Source organism: Callithrix jacchus, chromosome 12, assembly GCF_049354715.1.
Source record: "Callithrix jacchus isolate 240 chromosome 12, calJac240_pri, whole genome shotgun sequence".
NCBI classification, from domain to species: domain Eukaryota; kingdom Metazoa; phylum Chordata; class Mammalia; order Primates; family Cebidae; genus Callithrix; species Callithrix jacchus.
Window position 1 is genome coordinate 76,234,584 of NC_133513.1, and position 15,726 is coordinate 76,250,309.

The 15,726-nt window shown below is 33.3% G+C and overlaps 1 protein-coding gene across 9 annotated transcripts in view; it reads left to right on the forward strand.

Moving 5' to 3' along the window:
* PCDH15 (protocadherin related 15) overlaps positions 1-15,726 on the forward strand; it is a 1,854,109-nt gene that overhangs the window by 1,578,482 nt on the left and 259,901 nt on the right. For all 9 annotated transcript variants that reach the window (XM_054243050.2, XM_054243053.2, XM_054243049.2 and 6 more), the window contains one exon: positions 3,844-3,937. In XM_054243050.2, the coding sequence (XP_054099025.2) occupies positions 3,844-3,937 (94 nt within the window). The remainder of the gene's footprint in view (positions 1-3,843; positions 3,938-15,726) is intronic.

The window sequence follows — 15,726 nt, forward strand, 5'->3', positions numbered from 1 at the left end:
TTTTGTAGTCTGTTTCCATGAGTCATCTGTGTTGCACCATGTGTGAGTAGATCACTACTTCTCATGGCTACATAATATTCCATTGCATGCATATATACAACAATTTGTTTACCTATTCATTAAGTGATAGGCATTGAAGCTGTTTTTTTACCTTTTGGTACTACAAATACTACTGCTGTGAACATATATCTACATGTATTTAAGTACCTGTGTTCAGTTTTTTGTTTATATATTTTTTTTGGTATATACTCAGTAGATTTGCTGGGGCATATTGTAATTATGTATTTTTAACCATTTGAGGAATTGTCAAATGTTTTCCATGGTGATCGAAGCATTTTATATTCCTATCAGCAATATATGAGGATTCTAATTCACATTTTGGACATTTAATTTTTGGTGTTGTTGTTAGTAGTGGTGGTTTATTTGCTTCATTTTAAAAAGCATAACTATCATAGTGAGTGTGAAGTGATACTTGGCTGTGGGTTTTGATCTGCATTTGCCTGATGACTAATGACATTGAGCATATTTTCATGTGCTTTTTGATTATTTGTGTATCTTCCTTGGAAAAAATGTATTCTAGTCTTTTGCCTATTTTTAAATTGGGATTTATTTTTATTGTTGAGATGTATAATCTTTTATACATTCTGGAAATAAGACTCTTATCAGATATGTAATTTGTAAATATTTTCTCCCATTATATGTGTGGTTTGTTTAACTTTCTCAATAATGTCATTTGATGTAAAAAGGTTTTTGTTTTTTTTTTTTTTTTTTGAAAAAGTTCAGTATATCTATTTTTCTTTTGCTTTCTGTGATCTGGTATTATATCTAAGAATCTATGGCCAAATCCAAGATATTAATATTTACCTCTAGTTTTTATCTAAGAGTTGTTTACAGATTTCACTTCTTGTGTTTAGATTGTTGATCCATTTTGAGTTAATAGTTGTTCATGAAGCGAAGTAGTCTAACAATTCTTCTACGTACAGGTTTCCATGTGTTCTATTGCTATTTGTTGCCAAGACTATTTTTCCTATTGAATGGTCTTGATATTCTTGTTGAAAATCAATTCACCATATAGATGCATTGTGCCTTACAGTGTTTCTGAGGGATGCCCACTGTTTTTCTGCTTTGAGTGATTTCCAAGTTTGGTGAAACAAAGATAAGTGCCATATATCACTCCTTCAGACAGTCTCCAGACAGATTAGAATAGACCACCACAATTCTTCATTAATAAGGATAGCTCTGCTCCCTCTAAAATTCATGGTGTCATACTGGAATGTTCACTGATGTTTTCAACGCCACTCTGAGCCAGTGAGATGGTAGAATAAAGACAAGTCAAAATGCCTTAAAGTTCTTCTACCACATTTGATTTACCTTTAAAAAAACAATCTGCCTTCATCCAGTTGCTGTAAATCTGTGACTGTTTTCCAGAGTTTTAACAAATTTGCTTTTGAAGTTCTCTGCTTAATTGTGATTTTTTGATGTTTTGTGGCGAGGCCATTTCTTGGAGCTGCCTTCTCCATTTCTACTGACATCACTCCTGGAAAATGTATTGTCAATCCTATATAATTTAAATAGCGTATTATTGGTGTTTCATCAGTTGAAGAAGCTTATATGTTTTTAATATGTGAACTTACAAGGTATATTGCATTATTAAATGTACCCCAATGTATCCTGGCCTGATAGCCTCTATCTAGCTACTAATAAGACTTCTTCTGAGCTATTTCTCATATTTAATAAAAGGATGTACATGTGTACCCATAAACTAGACTTGCAGCTATGAATCTCAAAATACAGTGCCTATTTTTCTCCCCTTCTGCACTGCCCAAATATACCACACAACTGTCTGCAACATTGAGTCCACATATTACATAAAAACTACTTCCAGTAATAATCACCAGACCATAGACAATTAGCTGTTAGTGTGTAAAATGGCCCTGAGTATGAATATACTGTATACTATATTGTACACAGTATATAGTACTTTTGGAATATATATATTCTAAATAGCATATAGAGAGTACAGAATATATATATATATACACATTCCAAATACTGTATACAATTGGAAGGTGATATAGATTACTTATAAGAATCTAATACTTGTCTCAAAGAATTCTGAACATGATAAAGAACAACATCTTTTCTCTTGAAATAATCTAAAACAAGCTAGATAGTGTTCTTCCTGGAATGAATTAGCATAGTTTTGTTATGTTTTTTCCTGGAAGCTAGGGAATCAACTCAGTTATCACAGTCAGTTTTGTAATTCATCATAAATATACAATATACTTTTTAGTAATTTTCTGATATAATATGCAAGGAGGAATATGAGAATTAAACTGAGGGAAGAAACAAAATGAAAATGGTTTCTTCCCTCAGTTTTCTGAGGGAAGTATAATAAGTATAGTATAACCTAGCCATAGTATAATAAGAGAAAGAAAGAAAACTGAGTTTTCTCAGTTTTCTTTCTTTCTCTTATTATACTATGGCTAGGTTTTCTGATTTCCTGTTTCTTAAGATACTTGTGAATAAGTCTCAGATGAAATACATGTCTTAGTTTTCTCATTTCATGTCATTTTAAAATGGGATTATCTGGACCTTCTGTACTGTGGAAAGCTGGTCCAAACTTAATTGTTGTGAATATGCTCTGGGAACTGTTTTTCAGTTATTTTGACAGAACATTTTTTAAATGTACAGGAAGCAAAGTCAGTTTTTCATGGGCATGCCATATGTTCAGAACTTATTTAAAAGTCCATGTCAACCATCACAATAAAATAAACAAATGGAATAACTGTGATTCTGAGTTTGACTTATTGGCTTTGAGCCTTTGTACTCAACTACCATATGTGATATGAATTGTTTAAATTCTCTTTACAATAAAAGCACTTACCTTAAAACGAAAGCATTTTATCCATTAGAGACAATTTATGTTTTGGACTTGATAAATATTTTAACATGTGATTATATTCAGATAAACTCTGCTCTGCAGTGGATGCTTGTTAGGCTCAATTAAAATATATACAATGTCAGATTGTAAAATCTAAGAAATAAATGTAGAACTTGCATTAGAGAGCAATACAAATAGTCAAACGGTTATAAAATAAATTACATGGATGAATAAAGTCTTAAATATTTGGAAACACTTATTCTCATTAGTGCAAAGGTAAGGTGTAACTCTTAAAAATATTCTAACTGCAAGAATTTTCCCAAGTGCTGTTACTCTCCCATTATACATCAGTTAAATAAAAGAAATATTGCAAAAAAACAATATCTACAATTTTTTAAAATTCTACTTTCAAATTTTATACAAGGGGCCTCTATTATTTTAAATTAAGAAAAAAGAATAACTTTTATCAGTAGAGTTTGTCAGAGATAAAATGTAGATGGGTTTTAACATTTTCATAATGAACAGATATGTGACATAAATTGGAAGGTGACAAGATTAGTTATAAGAAACCATTCCTCATCTCAAAGAATTCTGAAACTGCTAAGGAATAATGAGGTCCTTTCTCTTGAAATAATCAAAAAAAGATAGTCACTGTTCTTCCTAGAATGAATTAAGTACAGTTTCTTTATGTTTTATTTCCTGGAAGCTAGGAAATCTGTTTGGTGTCAGTTTTGTAATTCACAGATATTGCTAAGAAATTTGACAGGCTTAAAAGCCTTTTTCAATTTTCAGGATGAATCTTAGTATTATACATCTAAATTACTCGAGCTATGATTTCTGAGAGGGGGAAAAAAGCTATCAAAAGTAATTTGCTATACTAAGAAGACTCTTCTTGTGATGTCATATCTCTTTTTGTCTTACTTGTTTTTTTCGTTTTGTTTTGTTTGTTTTGTCACTAGCACGGGGATTCTAACCTTAGGGAAAGCACTGGACAGGGAAAGCACTGATCGCTACATTCTGATCATCACAGCTTCAGATGGCAGGCCAGATGGGGTGAGTATGCTTCCTGGGAAAGGGTTTTAAAAATAGTATTAAAGCAACTGGGAGAGTCTTAAACAATTTATTACAGACATGAATTAATATTTTTCACCTGGAGCAAATTCTTATAATTACTAGAAGTGGTGCTCTTTTCTCCAACAGGGTATTAATACATGCACCTATTCTCTGAATGTGTTAATGTGCTGTAACCTTTGACTTGGCAGAACAGATACTTGAGATCAGCGTTCTTACCTACCTTGTAGGGAAAATGAATTCTCCTTTATTCTGACAGGCATTCCATTGTGTCTGTCATTTGCACTACACTATGAAATGTGTTCTGGAATTTTACCATGTTAGACCTGTTCCACTTAGTGTCATTTGATAAGGGTCAGAGAGGAGGAGTGGATTTCGTGGATAAATATCTTTAAGCACTAGGAGAGTGATTTACTTGCTTCCACAGGCATTTGTAAGTAGCAGTCAGAATCCTAAGTAATTCCTGGTTACCTAAGTAATTTAAATGGGCTCATAATTCTAAAGAAGATAAATTCTATTTTCTTGAGACCTAAAATTCACTTTTAAAAATAAAAAAAAAATTGTTAGGCATTCTTAACTGCTTTAAAATCATTTGTCTGTATTATTCAAGCTGTCTCGTCCACAACTGGCAGCATCCTGGCTTCTATGTATTGTAATATTACCATTGTTAATAATTTGTTCACTATTTCTATACCATGTGTTAGGTGTTTCATTTTTGGAGGAGGGGGGTTTATGTGTCAACTCAAGGCTGTTGTCTAGAAATAATGTCAAACCCATTACAGATTGATAAGCAAGGCTCACCCAATTTAATTAGCAGCGTATCTCCAGGTCCCTTGAGATGATTCCTTTAATCTATATAATACATCAGCTGAAAGCATACAGTCTTTCTTCACATTTATTTTAGGAGGATTGTTGAAATTTTATTATAATAAAAGTATAAAAATAATGCCTGAATAGTTTTCCCATATTAACTAAAAGCGAGATAGATAGAAATAACTACATTTGGTAATTGCAATATCTCCATAGTAAGCTATTTAACATTTTTCATACATTACATAAACATATATATATATTTATATTTATAAAATATATAAAAATTAACCTTAAGTTTTATTCTATCTTTTCTATCATCTAAGTACCTACTGCTATCCTCACTGTTTTCTAAAACTGTTCTGTATATCTATAGATATATAAAGTATTTATTTATTTTTATATATATTATATAATAAAATAAAACAAAATAATTTATATAAATAAAATATATAAAACAGTTTTAGAAAACAGTGGGGATAATAGTACATACTTAGGTGATAGAAAAGAAAATAAAATCTAAGGTTAATTTTTATATAGGCAATGACCCTTAATTATTATTTTTATTTTTTGAGACAGAGTTTCACTCTTGTTGTCCAGGCTAGAGTGCAATGGAGTGATCTTGGCTCACTGCAACATTTGCTGGGTTCAAGTGATTCTCCTGCATCAGCATCCCGAGTAGCTGAGATTATAAGCATGTGCCACCATGCCTGGCTAATTTTTGTATTTTTAGTAGAGACAGGGTCTCACCACATTGGCCTGGCTTGTCTTGACCTCCTGACCTTAGGTGATCCACGTGCCTCTGCCTCCAAAAGTGCTGGGATTACAAGTGTGAGCCAACGTGGCCCGTCTTGCCCTTAATTATTATAGTATGTCTGTGTTAGATGTATGTAAATAAGTCAGTGAGAGGAAGTAATTGAAGAACTTGACTTATGATGAAAGTTTAGAGGGGAAATTGACTACGCAATAAGTGAGAGAAAATATTCTAAGCAGGAGGAGGAGAAATTATTTAGCATAGTATGAGAGGTATAATTAAAGTGAAGTGAAATTACGAAAGTGCATTCAGGTCAACCATTAGAATAGAAAAAAGAGAAAGGATAATACATAGCTTTGAAATATGTCATGTTATAAATCAGAAACTAATGACAGTTATATTCGCAAGAGTATTTTAAGACTGTCCTTAAAAGTAAAATTTCTTAGACAAGGGAATGGATGGAAGGAAAACAGTCACAGTCTACTAATAATATTTTTGCCTACTTAAAACCAAAATAACTTCTCAGTTAGAATTAGTAGTTTTCTTCTTTCTAGTTCATTGTTCAGTAATTTATTTGTATATTTTAATTCTCCTTGGACAGGACACTTGGAATTTTCTAGGTTCTTATTTCTTCATTCTTATAATCACTCAGGTTTCACTTTGCTTTAAACTTCTGATTTTTTGAGTAAATTTTGTTTTTCTTTCTAAGGTTTATAATGAGAATCTTAGTAGAGTATAAAACATCTAGATTTCAAACAAAATTTTATTCAGTTAATTCTATCATTTATATAACTTTAGGGATATATTTATATGTGGGCATGCACAGTGGGTTCCTGAAGAAAAAAAGTGATTACATAAAAATAATACTCTCACATCTTAATAACACCTTCTTATCTAAATATTTAGTAATTGTAGTAAAATTAACCTTTTAAACATAAGAATCATGTGGTTCAAACAGACATTTAATAAGCACAAACAGATGGATTTTATTTAAATCAAAATGTTGACAATCAATTTGTGTGAAAGGAATTGCTAGAGTGAAATAGAAAATTTTATCAAAATACACCTTTTCTACCACCTTAAAATGAGAATGAGGGGGATGAGAGGTCGTGTTCTATTGGGCATTGTGAACTTATTAATAGACAGGATTGAAGAAGTTTGATTTGACTGTCCTTTTCTAAATTTACTTTGTTAATTATAGTTGAAAAATATGTATTAGTTAAATATCTCATGTAACATACTATTCATTTTTAAGCTATGAGGGGTACAGATAAAACTATACCTTTTATATTCTAACTTTTTTTGAAGATTCAGATCGAGGGTGTCTTTTTTTATGTTTTATATACAACATAGATAGTAACAGGGGTCACCAGAGCAATTAGGCCAAAAAAAAAAAAAATAGAAAGAAAGAAAGAAAATACATTCAATTTGAAAAGGAAGAATAAAGTTATCTCTGTTAGGGGTGATATTAACTTGTACATAGAAAACTTTAATGATTCCATACACATGTTTGCACATACATACACAAATGTTGGAACTAAGAAATTTAGCAAAGTATCAGAATATAAAATCAGCAATAATAATCATTGGCATTTTCATATACTAAAAATGAATTAGTTAAAAATTCAGAAAACAGTTCAATTTACAATAGCATCAAAAAGAGTAAAATACTCGGGAATTACCTTAACCAAGACAAGAAACTTGTTTAATGAAAACTACCAAACATTTTAGAAAGAAATTTAAAAGAAAGTAACTAAATTGATAGACATCCCATGTTCATGGATGAAAACACTTAATATTGTTAAAAATGTCAATGCTCTCCCAAGCAATCTACAGATTTACTGCAATTTCTATTAAAATCCCATTGATGTTATCTACAGAAATAATTTTTTCAAAGACCAAACTTATTCTAAAACTTATTTTTAAAATTTCAAGGGACCCCAGATAGCCAAAAAGAAAAATAAATAACAAAGCTGGAGAACTTATACTTCTGATTTCAAACTTACTACTAAGCTACAGCACTCAAAACAGAGTAGTACTGGCATAAAAACAGAAATACAGACCACTATAATGTAATAGAGAATGAAAAAATAAACATTCATTTATTTGGTCAAATAATTTTTAAGTTGGGTGCCATCCTCATACAAAAAAATGAAGCTGGATTCTTATTTAATATCATATGCAAAAGCAAACTAAAAAGTGATTCATGACCTACGTTGAAAACTGCGACTATAAAACTCTTAGAAGAAAGCATAGGACAAAAGCTTCATTGCCTTGGATTTGGCAGTGATTTATTGGCTATGACCCCAAAGACACAGACAACAAAGAAAAAAAAATAGACCAATTGGAATTTGCAATTTTGTAATGGGGTATCAAAGACATAGAATAAAAAAGCAACATAAAAATGGGAGAAAATACTTGCAAATAATCTGTATGATAAGTCATTAATATACAATATATGTAGCAAATTTTTAAAACACAACAAAAATAACCTGATTCAAAATTGGCAAAGGACTTGAATAGACATTTTTCCAAAGGAGATATATAAATTGCCAGCAAACGTATGAAAAAATACTTAGCATTAGTAAATATTATGGAAAGGCAAATCAAGGCCATAAAGAGGTGCCAGCTCACACCCAGTAGAGATGCTATTATAAAAAACAAACAGAAAACAAAACAAAACAACAACAAAATAACATGTCGGTGAGTATGTGGAAAAATTAGAACCTTTGTGCACTATTGGTAGAAATATAAAATGGTACAGCCACTGTGGAAAACAGTGGCAGTTTCTCAAAAACTTAAAACCAGAATTACTATATGAGCCACCAATCACACTTTCAGTTATATATTCAAAAGAATTGAAAGCAGAGTCTCAAAGAGATATTTGTGCTCCCATGATCATAGCTGCATTATTGCCATTAGCTAAGTATGTAAAAGCAACACAGTTTTCCTTGTTATATAGACTACAAATCACAAAGACTCAAAGTACAATGTTGGTTGCCAGAAGATAAATAAGGGAGAAATGGGGAGTTATTGTTTAATGGTATAGAACTTCTATTTTACTAGATTAAAAGAGTTTTAGAGATGGATAGTGATGATGGTTGCACAAGAATATGAATATACTTAATATCACAAAATTTTACATATAAGAATTAAGATAGCACAAAGAAACAGTGACAAAAAATCTAGAGGTGAACAGTGAAGGGATGATGCAGTGCCATTGAGGATACCTGCTGGCTATTTTCTGTTTTGTCATTTTTGTTGTTTACTTTCATTCCCATCTTCTACAAGTCTAGATGTCAACTCTCCATTCCAGATGAGCAAAGTATAAAGATGAATGCCAGAAGAGTCTGCCACCCTGTTTCATTTTAACACAAAACCAATGTTTTTTCAAAAACCCCACCTAGCATATTTCCTCTTAGATATTCTTATCTGTAAGTAGCAACACTGGGTTGAAAAAGAGCCAGGAAGTCGGGCTTATGGATTGCACTTGTTAATCAATAACACAGTTAGAGAAATAAATATGCAAACAATAATCAGGATCTTTTTCATCTAAAATGTGAAGTTATTCTCTAGCCTAGATATTTGTGACCAGATTTCATGTGCTCAGCAATATTATTTTCCTCATTAATTGGTACAGTAGATAACTTGATTCCATCATGGTTTAATCTCTGTAAAAAACTCTTGAATTACCGGATTACACACTATACTCAGATGTGCACAGAGGAAAAAACTTTTTTATTTTTTATACCAATAACATATATGTTATTGTCTAAGTAAGAAGATTACATCACATATAAAAATGTTTGGACAGGTATGGAGTAGGTATAATCTGGGTCACACTTAAGTTGTTTAGAATAGTATTTCAGCATTATCTGTTTAAGACAATGTAAATACTCACTAGTTAAGCTGCCAACCAAACAGTGCTATTCATCTCCCCCCAACTTCATTCTAAAATTGTGGTCTAGATGTAATATGTATTTACCAGTCCTTTATGCTGGCTTCTCTCTCTGGATACCTCTCTCTGCCATTGCGGTATATTCAATGCCATAACCTATCAGATGGGTCCTCCGATGGAACCTGTGGAAATTCTCTTGAGGCTTATATACTCCTGAAAACTACTGTGACAATTTCACCCAAATTTCTCTTACTTTCCCAGTCATCATTTCTCCTTCCTCCAAAATGTTTCTGCAGTGCATTTTCATTTAAAGAGTGGTCCAAAGTGGCAGTGGGGGATAAGGGGGAGGACCTCTGCCTCCTGCCTTCATGTCTCCCATTTGTCTCCCTTTCTCCTATCCATGATTCATAATAGAAGGAACTCCCTTTTCTCTTTCTCAAAGAAATTCTAGATTTTACATTCTTTCTTTTTCCTTCAGAGGGAGAGAATGCCTCTTGGCTAATTTTTAATGGTAGGAAGGATATCCTCTCTACATGATAAATGCAACTCTATGATCTGAATGAAGTTGGCTTTGCTCTTACTATTGTAGCAACAAGATGACATACACTTAAGGATGAAAATGTTTTAAGTTAATATTCTCTAAATACTATACCCATTATTGAATATATGTAATCTTGTTTTATTGGCCTTAACAAAAATAATGATCAAATTCTAAACTATAAATCCTCGTTATCCCATTGTTAACAAAAGGAATTTAGATATACTAGTGAAGATTCTCATTCACATAGGAAAGTTTGTGTTCTCTAAATAACACTTCTTTTACTTTCTTACAGATGGAAATTTTCCATATTCTTTCTAGTTGTTCTTTTTTCAGACATTTAAATAAAATCAGTTATCAGATAACTTATTTCAGCATGTAATAAAAAGTTATCTTATAATAAAAGTAGATATTTAAAGCATCTATCAATATTCATTGAACTGCCATTGACTGTGCGTTCCATGAGTAAACATGATAGACACATTTCTTAATAAATAATGAGGATATTATTTCTGAGGATGTATAAGTGAGTCTTGTTGACTATAAAAAAGAAATTGCACCTTTGAAGTTAAACACTCATGTTTTTTATTTAAGAAATAGATAAATGATAAGTGCTCCATGAGTATAGTATTGCCTTATCTCTGTTTTCTACTTTCTTTCTTTCTTTTTTTTTTTTGAGGCGGAGTTTCGCTCTTGTTACCCAGGCTGTTGGAGTACAAGGGCGCGATCTCTGCTCACCACAACCTCTGCCTCCTGGGTTCAGGCAATTCTCCTGCCTCAGCCTCCTGAGTAGCTGGGATTATAGGCACGCACCACCATGCCCAACTAATTTTTTGTATTTTTAGTATAAATGGGGTTTCACCATGTTGACCAGGATGGTCTCGATCTCTTGACCTCATGATCCACCCTCCTCGGCCTCCTAAAGTGCTGGGATTACAGGCTTGAGCCACCATGCCCGGCCTGTTTTCTACTTTCTTAATAAACAGACTGAAATATTCCTGACTGATTCCTATAGATACCATGAGTCTCTGCTAAGATAAATTCTAAGCATACATGTATCATAACTATGTATTAATGTTATTGAATTTCAGTCATCTAATATAAACATAATAGCACAAAACAAATGGCTATGCTATAAGATGCTCACAAAATATGAAGAAATTGTCTTCTAACCATGAAATGTTTAACACATTTTGAGTCAAAAGGTGTAAAAATTAAATGATCAAAAAACAAATAAATGTTTGTGATTAAATAAAAAACGAGCATCCCTTCTCTTATCCTCTCTAGCACTAAAGCCAAAATTGCTTATTAAAATTTTTGATATTACACACTGTCCTTAAAAGTGTTCATTAAGTTGACTAACAAGAAAATGTATTAAAAATTAGTCATTAATTGTTGAGCAAAACACATTTCTGGTTTTCTTACATAGCCAAACATATGCTAATCAGAAAACCCAGTTATCTGACTGCCAGCTATTTACTCAGGAAATGAAAATTGTATTGTTTATCTATTGCTGCAAAACTGCAAAATACAAGGCCCATTTACAAGGTCAAAATTAACTGGACTTGGTGACTAATCAGCTGCATGGATGAGATAAAGTAACTTAGAAAATTAAGTTGATTATTTTGCCATGTCATTTCCTGAGATAGGAAATACTAGAAGAGAATAAATAAGATACCCTGAATTTATGTTCATATGAATGTGAAACAATGCATTGTGCATTAATAGATAGATTTACATGACTTTCTTTGACTATGGCTTTATAACTCACTTTTTAATACTATATATAAAAAAAGATGAGCTGGACATGGTGGCTCAGGCCTATAATTACTCAATACTTTGAGAGACCAAGGTGGGAGATTCACCTGAGATGAGGAGTTTGAAACCACCTAGGCAACATACTGAGACCATGTCTCTACAAAAATAAAATAAATAAAAATTAGCTGGGCATAGTGGCATACACCTATAGTCCCACCTACTTAGGAGACTGAGGTGGGAAAATCAATTGAACCTAAGAGTTCAAAGCTGCAGTGATTTATATTCACACACTGCATTTCAGCCTGGGTCTCAGAGTGAGACATATCTCAAAAAAACATAAGCACAACACCTAAATTAAAAACAAAGATGCTATATTAATATTCTTTCAGAGCCATACCAGTTCATAAAAATAAATATCTATTCAAATTACAACCGTATACTGGATGCCGTGACTCATGCCTGTATTCCCAACACTTTGGGAGGCTGAGGTGGACAGATTGAGGTCAGGAGTTTCCGAATCAGCCTGGCCACCATAGTGAAACACTGTTCCTATTAAAAATTTAAAAAATTAGCCAGTCATGGTGGCACATGTCTGTAATCCCAGCTACTTGGGAGGCTGAGGCAGGAGAATTGCTTAAATCTGGGAGACAGAGGTTGCAGTGAGCTGAGATCATGCCACTGCACTCTAGCCTGTATGACAGAGTGAGACCTGGTCTCCAAAAGTAATAATACAACATACCTATCTCTCTTGCATTGTTGTGAATGAACCATATATTTTGAAAATTCTTCTATTATTTCAGACAAAATGAAATCTAAGACACATTTAAGTTAAATAATGAATATGAAAATGATCAATTATAGTATTTAGTACTAAAATGCAAGTATTTCAAGCTAGTGGAATTATAAGTTGATACAACTTTTGAATAATCAGTGAGCAAACTCCTTTGATAGAAAATAGGTAACTTTTGCTAGGCACAATGGCTCATGCCTGTAATCCCAGTATTTCAGGAGGCCTAGGTAGGCAGATCACCTGAGATCTGGGGTACGAGACCAGCCTGACCAACATGGAGAAACCCCGTCTCTACTAAAAATACAAAAATTACCCAGACATTGTGGCACAAGCCTGTAATCCCAGCTACTCGGGGGCTGATGCAGAGGTTGTGGTGAGCCAAGAATGCACCATCACATGGCAGCCTGGGCAATAGGAGTGAAAGTCTGCCTAAAAAAAGAAAGAAAGAAAGAATATAGGTAACTTTTTGTTTATTAAGTTTATTAGTTTGAGATCTTTTAAATTTAATTGGCATTATATTTATATTTAAAATTAATTGCTGTGAACATGTATTACTTAGCATACTGTCCTAACAATTAATTAAAGTGATCTGTGTTCATTTACTAGTTGTTTTTTTTTATTGTATTTTAGGTTTTGGGGTACATGTGCAGAACATGGAAGATAGTTGCATAGATACACACGTGGCAGTGTGATTTACTGCCTTCCTCCCCTTCACCCACATCTGGGATTTCTCCCTATGCTATCCCTCCCCAACTCCCCCCCACTGTCCCTCCCCTATTCCCTCCAAAAGACCCCAGTGTGTAGTGTTCCCCTCCCTGTGTCCATGTGTTCTCATTGTTCATTACCCGCCTATGAATGAGAACATGTGGTATTTCATTTTCTGTTCTTGTGTCAGTTTGCTGAGAATGATGTTCTCCAGATTCATCCATGTCCCTATAAAGGACACGAACTCATCAATTTGATTGCTGCATAATATTCCATGGTGTATATGTGCCACATTTCCCCAGTCCAGTCTATCATCAATGGGCATTTGGGTTGGTTCCAGGTCTTTGTTATTGTAAACAGTGTTGCAATGAACATTGGTGTGCATGTGTCCTTATAGTAGAACGATTTATAATCCTTTGGATATATACACAGTAATAGGATTGCTGGATCAAATGGAATTTCTATTTATAGGTACTTGAGGAATCGCCACGCTGTCTTCCACAATGGTTGAACTAATTTACGCTCCCACCAGCCATGTAAAAGTGTTCCTATTTCTCCACATCCTCTCCAGCATCTGTTGTCTCCAGATTTTTTAATGATCACCATTCTAAGTGGCATGAGATGGTATCTCAATGTAGTTTTGATTTGCATTTCTCTAATGGCCAGTGATGATAAGCATGTTTTCATATGTTTGTTGGCCTCATGTATGTCTTCTTTTGTAAAGTGTCTGTTCATATTCTTTGCCCATTTTTGAATGGGCTTGTTTGTTTTTTCCTGTAAATCTGTTTGAGTTCTTTGTAAATTCTGGATATCAGCCCTTTGTCAGATGGGTAAACTGCAAAAATTTTTTCCCATTCTGTTGATTGCTGATTTACTCTAGTGACTGTTTCTTTTGCTGTGCAGAAGCTGTGGAGTTTCATTAGGTCCCATTTGTCTATTTTGGCTTTTGTTACCAATGCTTTTGCTGTTTTGGTCATGAAGTCCTTGCCTACTCCTATGTCCTGAATGGTTTTGCCTAGATTTTCTTCTAGGGTTTTTATGGTGCCAGGTCTTATGTTTAAGTCTTTAATCCATCTGGAGTTAATTTTAGTGTAAGGTGTCAGGAAGGGGTCCAGTTTCTGCTTTCTGCACATGGCTAGCCAGTTTTCCCAACACCATTTATTAAACAGGGAATCCTTTCCCCATTGCTTGTTTTTGTCAGGTTTATCCAAGATTGTATGGTTGTAGATATGTTGTGTTGCCTCCTATGACTCTGTTTTGTTCCATTGGTCTATATCTCTGTTTTGGTACCAGTACCATGTTGTTTTGATTACTGTAGCCTTGTAGTATAGTTTGAAGTCCAGTAGTGTGATGCCTCCTGCTGTGTTCTTTTTCCTTAGAATTGACTTGGCTATGCGGGCTCCCTTTTGGTTTCATATGAAGTTTAAGGTGTTTTTTTTTCCAGTTCTGTGAAGAAGGTCATTGATAGCTTGATGGGGATAGCATTGAGTCTGTAAATTACTTTGGGCAGTATGGGCATTTTCATGATATTGATTCTTCCTAACCATGAACATGGAATGTTTCTCCATCTGTTTGTTTCCTCTCTTATTTTGTTGAGCAGTGATTTGTAGTTCTCCTTGAAGAGGTCTTTTATGTTCCTTGTTAGTTGTATTCCTAGGTATTTGATTCTCTTTGTAGCAATTGTGAATGGCAGTTTGTTCTTGATTTGGCTCTCTTTAAGTCTGCTATTGGTGTATAGGAATGCTTATGATTTTTGCACATTGATTTTGTATCCTGAGACTTTGCTGAAGTTACTTATCAGTTTCAGGAGTTTTTGGGCTGAGACAATGGGGTCTTCTCGATATACTATCATGTTGCCTGCAAATAGAGACAATTTGGCTTTCTCCTTTCCTATTTGAATACCCTTTATTTCTTTTTCTTGCCTGATTGCTCTGGCTAGAACTTCCAGCACTATATTGAATAGGAGTGGTGAAAGAGGGCATCCTTGTCTATCTGCCAGATTTCAAAGGGAATGCTTCCAGTTTTTGCCCATTCAGTATGATATTGGCTGTTGGTTTGTCATAAATAGCTTTCATTATTTTGAGATATGTTCCATCAATACTGAGTTTATTGAGGGTTTTTAGCATAAAGGGCTGTTGAATTTTTCAAAGGCCTTCTCTGCATCCATTGAGATAATCATGTGGTTTTTGTTTTTGGTTCTGTTTATGTGGTGAATTACATGTATAGGCTTGCATATGTAGTTTTTAAACTTGAACAATGGAAAAACGTCTTTCCTTAATATGATGTAAACATTCTCTATGGCACATATCCATACTGAAGCATATTGTTGTCATTCTTCTGAACCAATCAAGAAAAAAATAAATAATTATGTTTTACAAGCTAATTTATAAATATTTCCATTGTTTCAGAACAATAGTCAATAGACCTAATGCATAGCCCTGAAATCTTCTTTTTTACTTAAGTATTTCTGAAGCAAGAAGTATTTAGAAAATTTCAAGAAATATGTAAGCTGGAAATT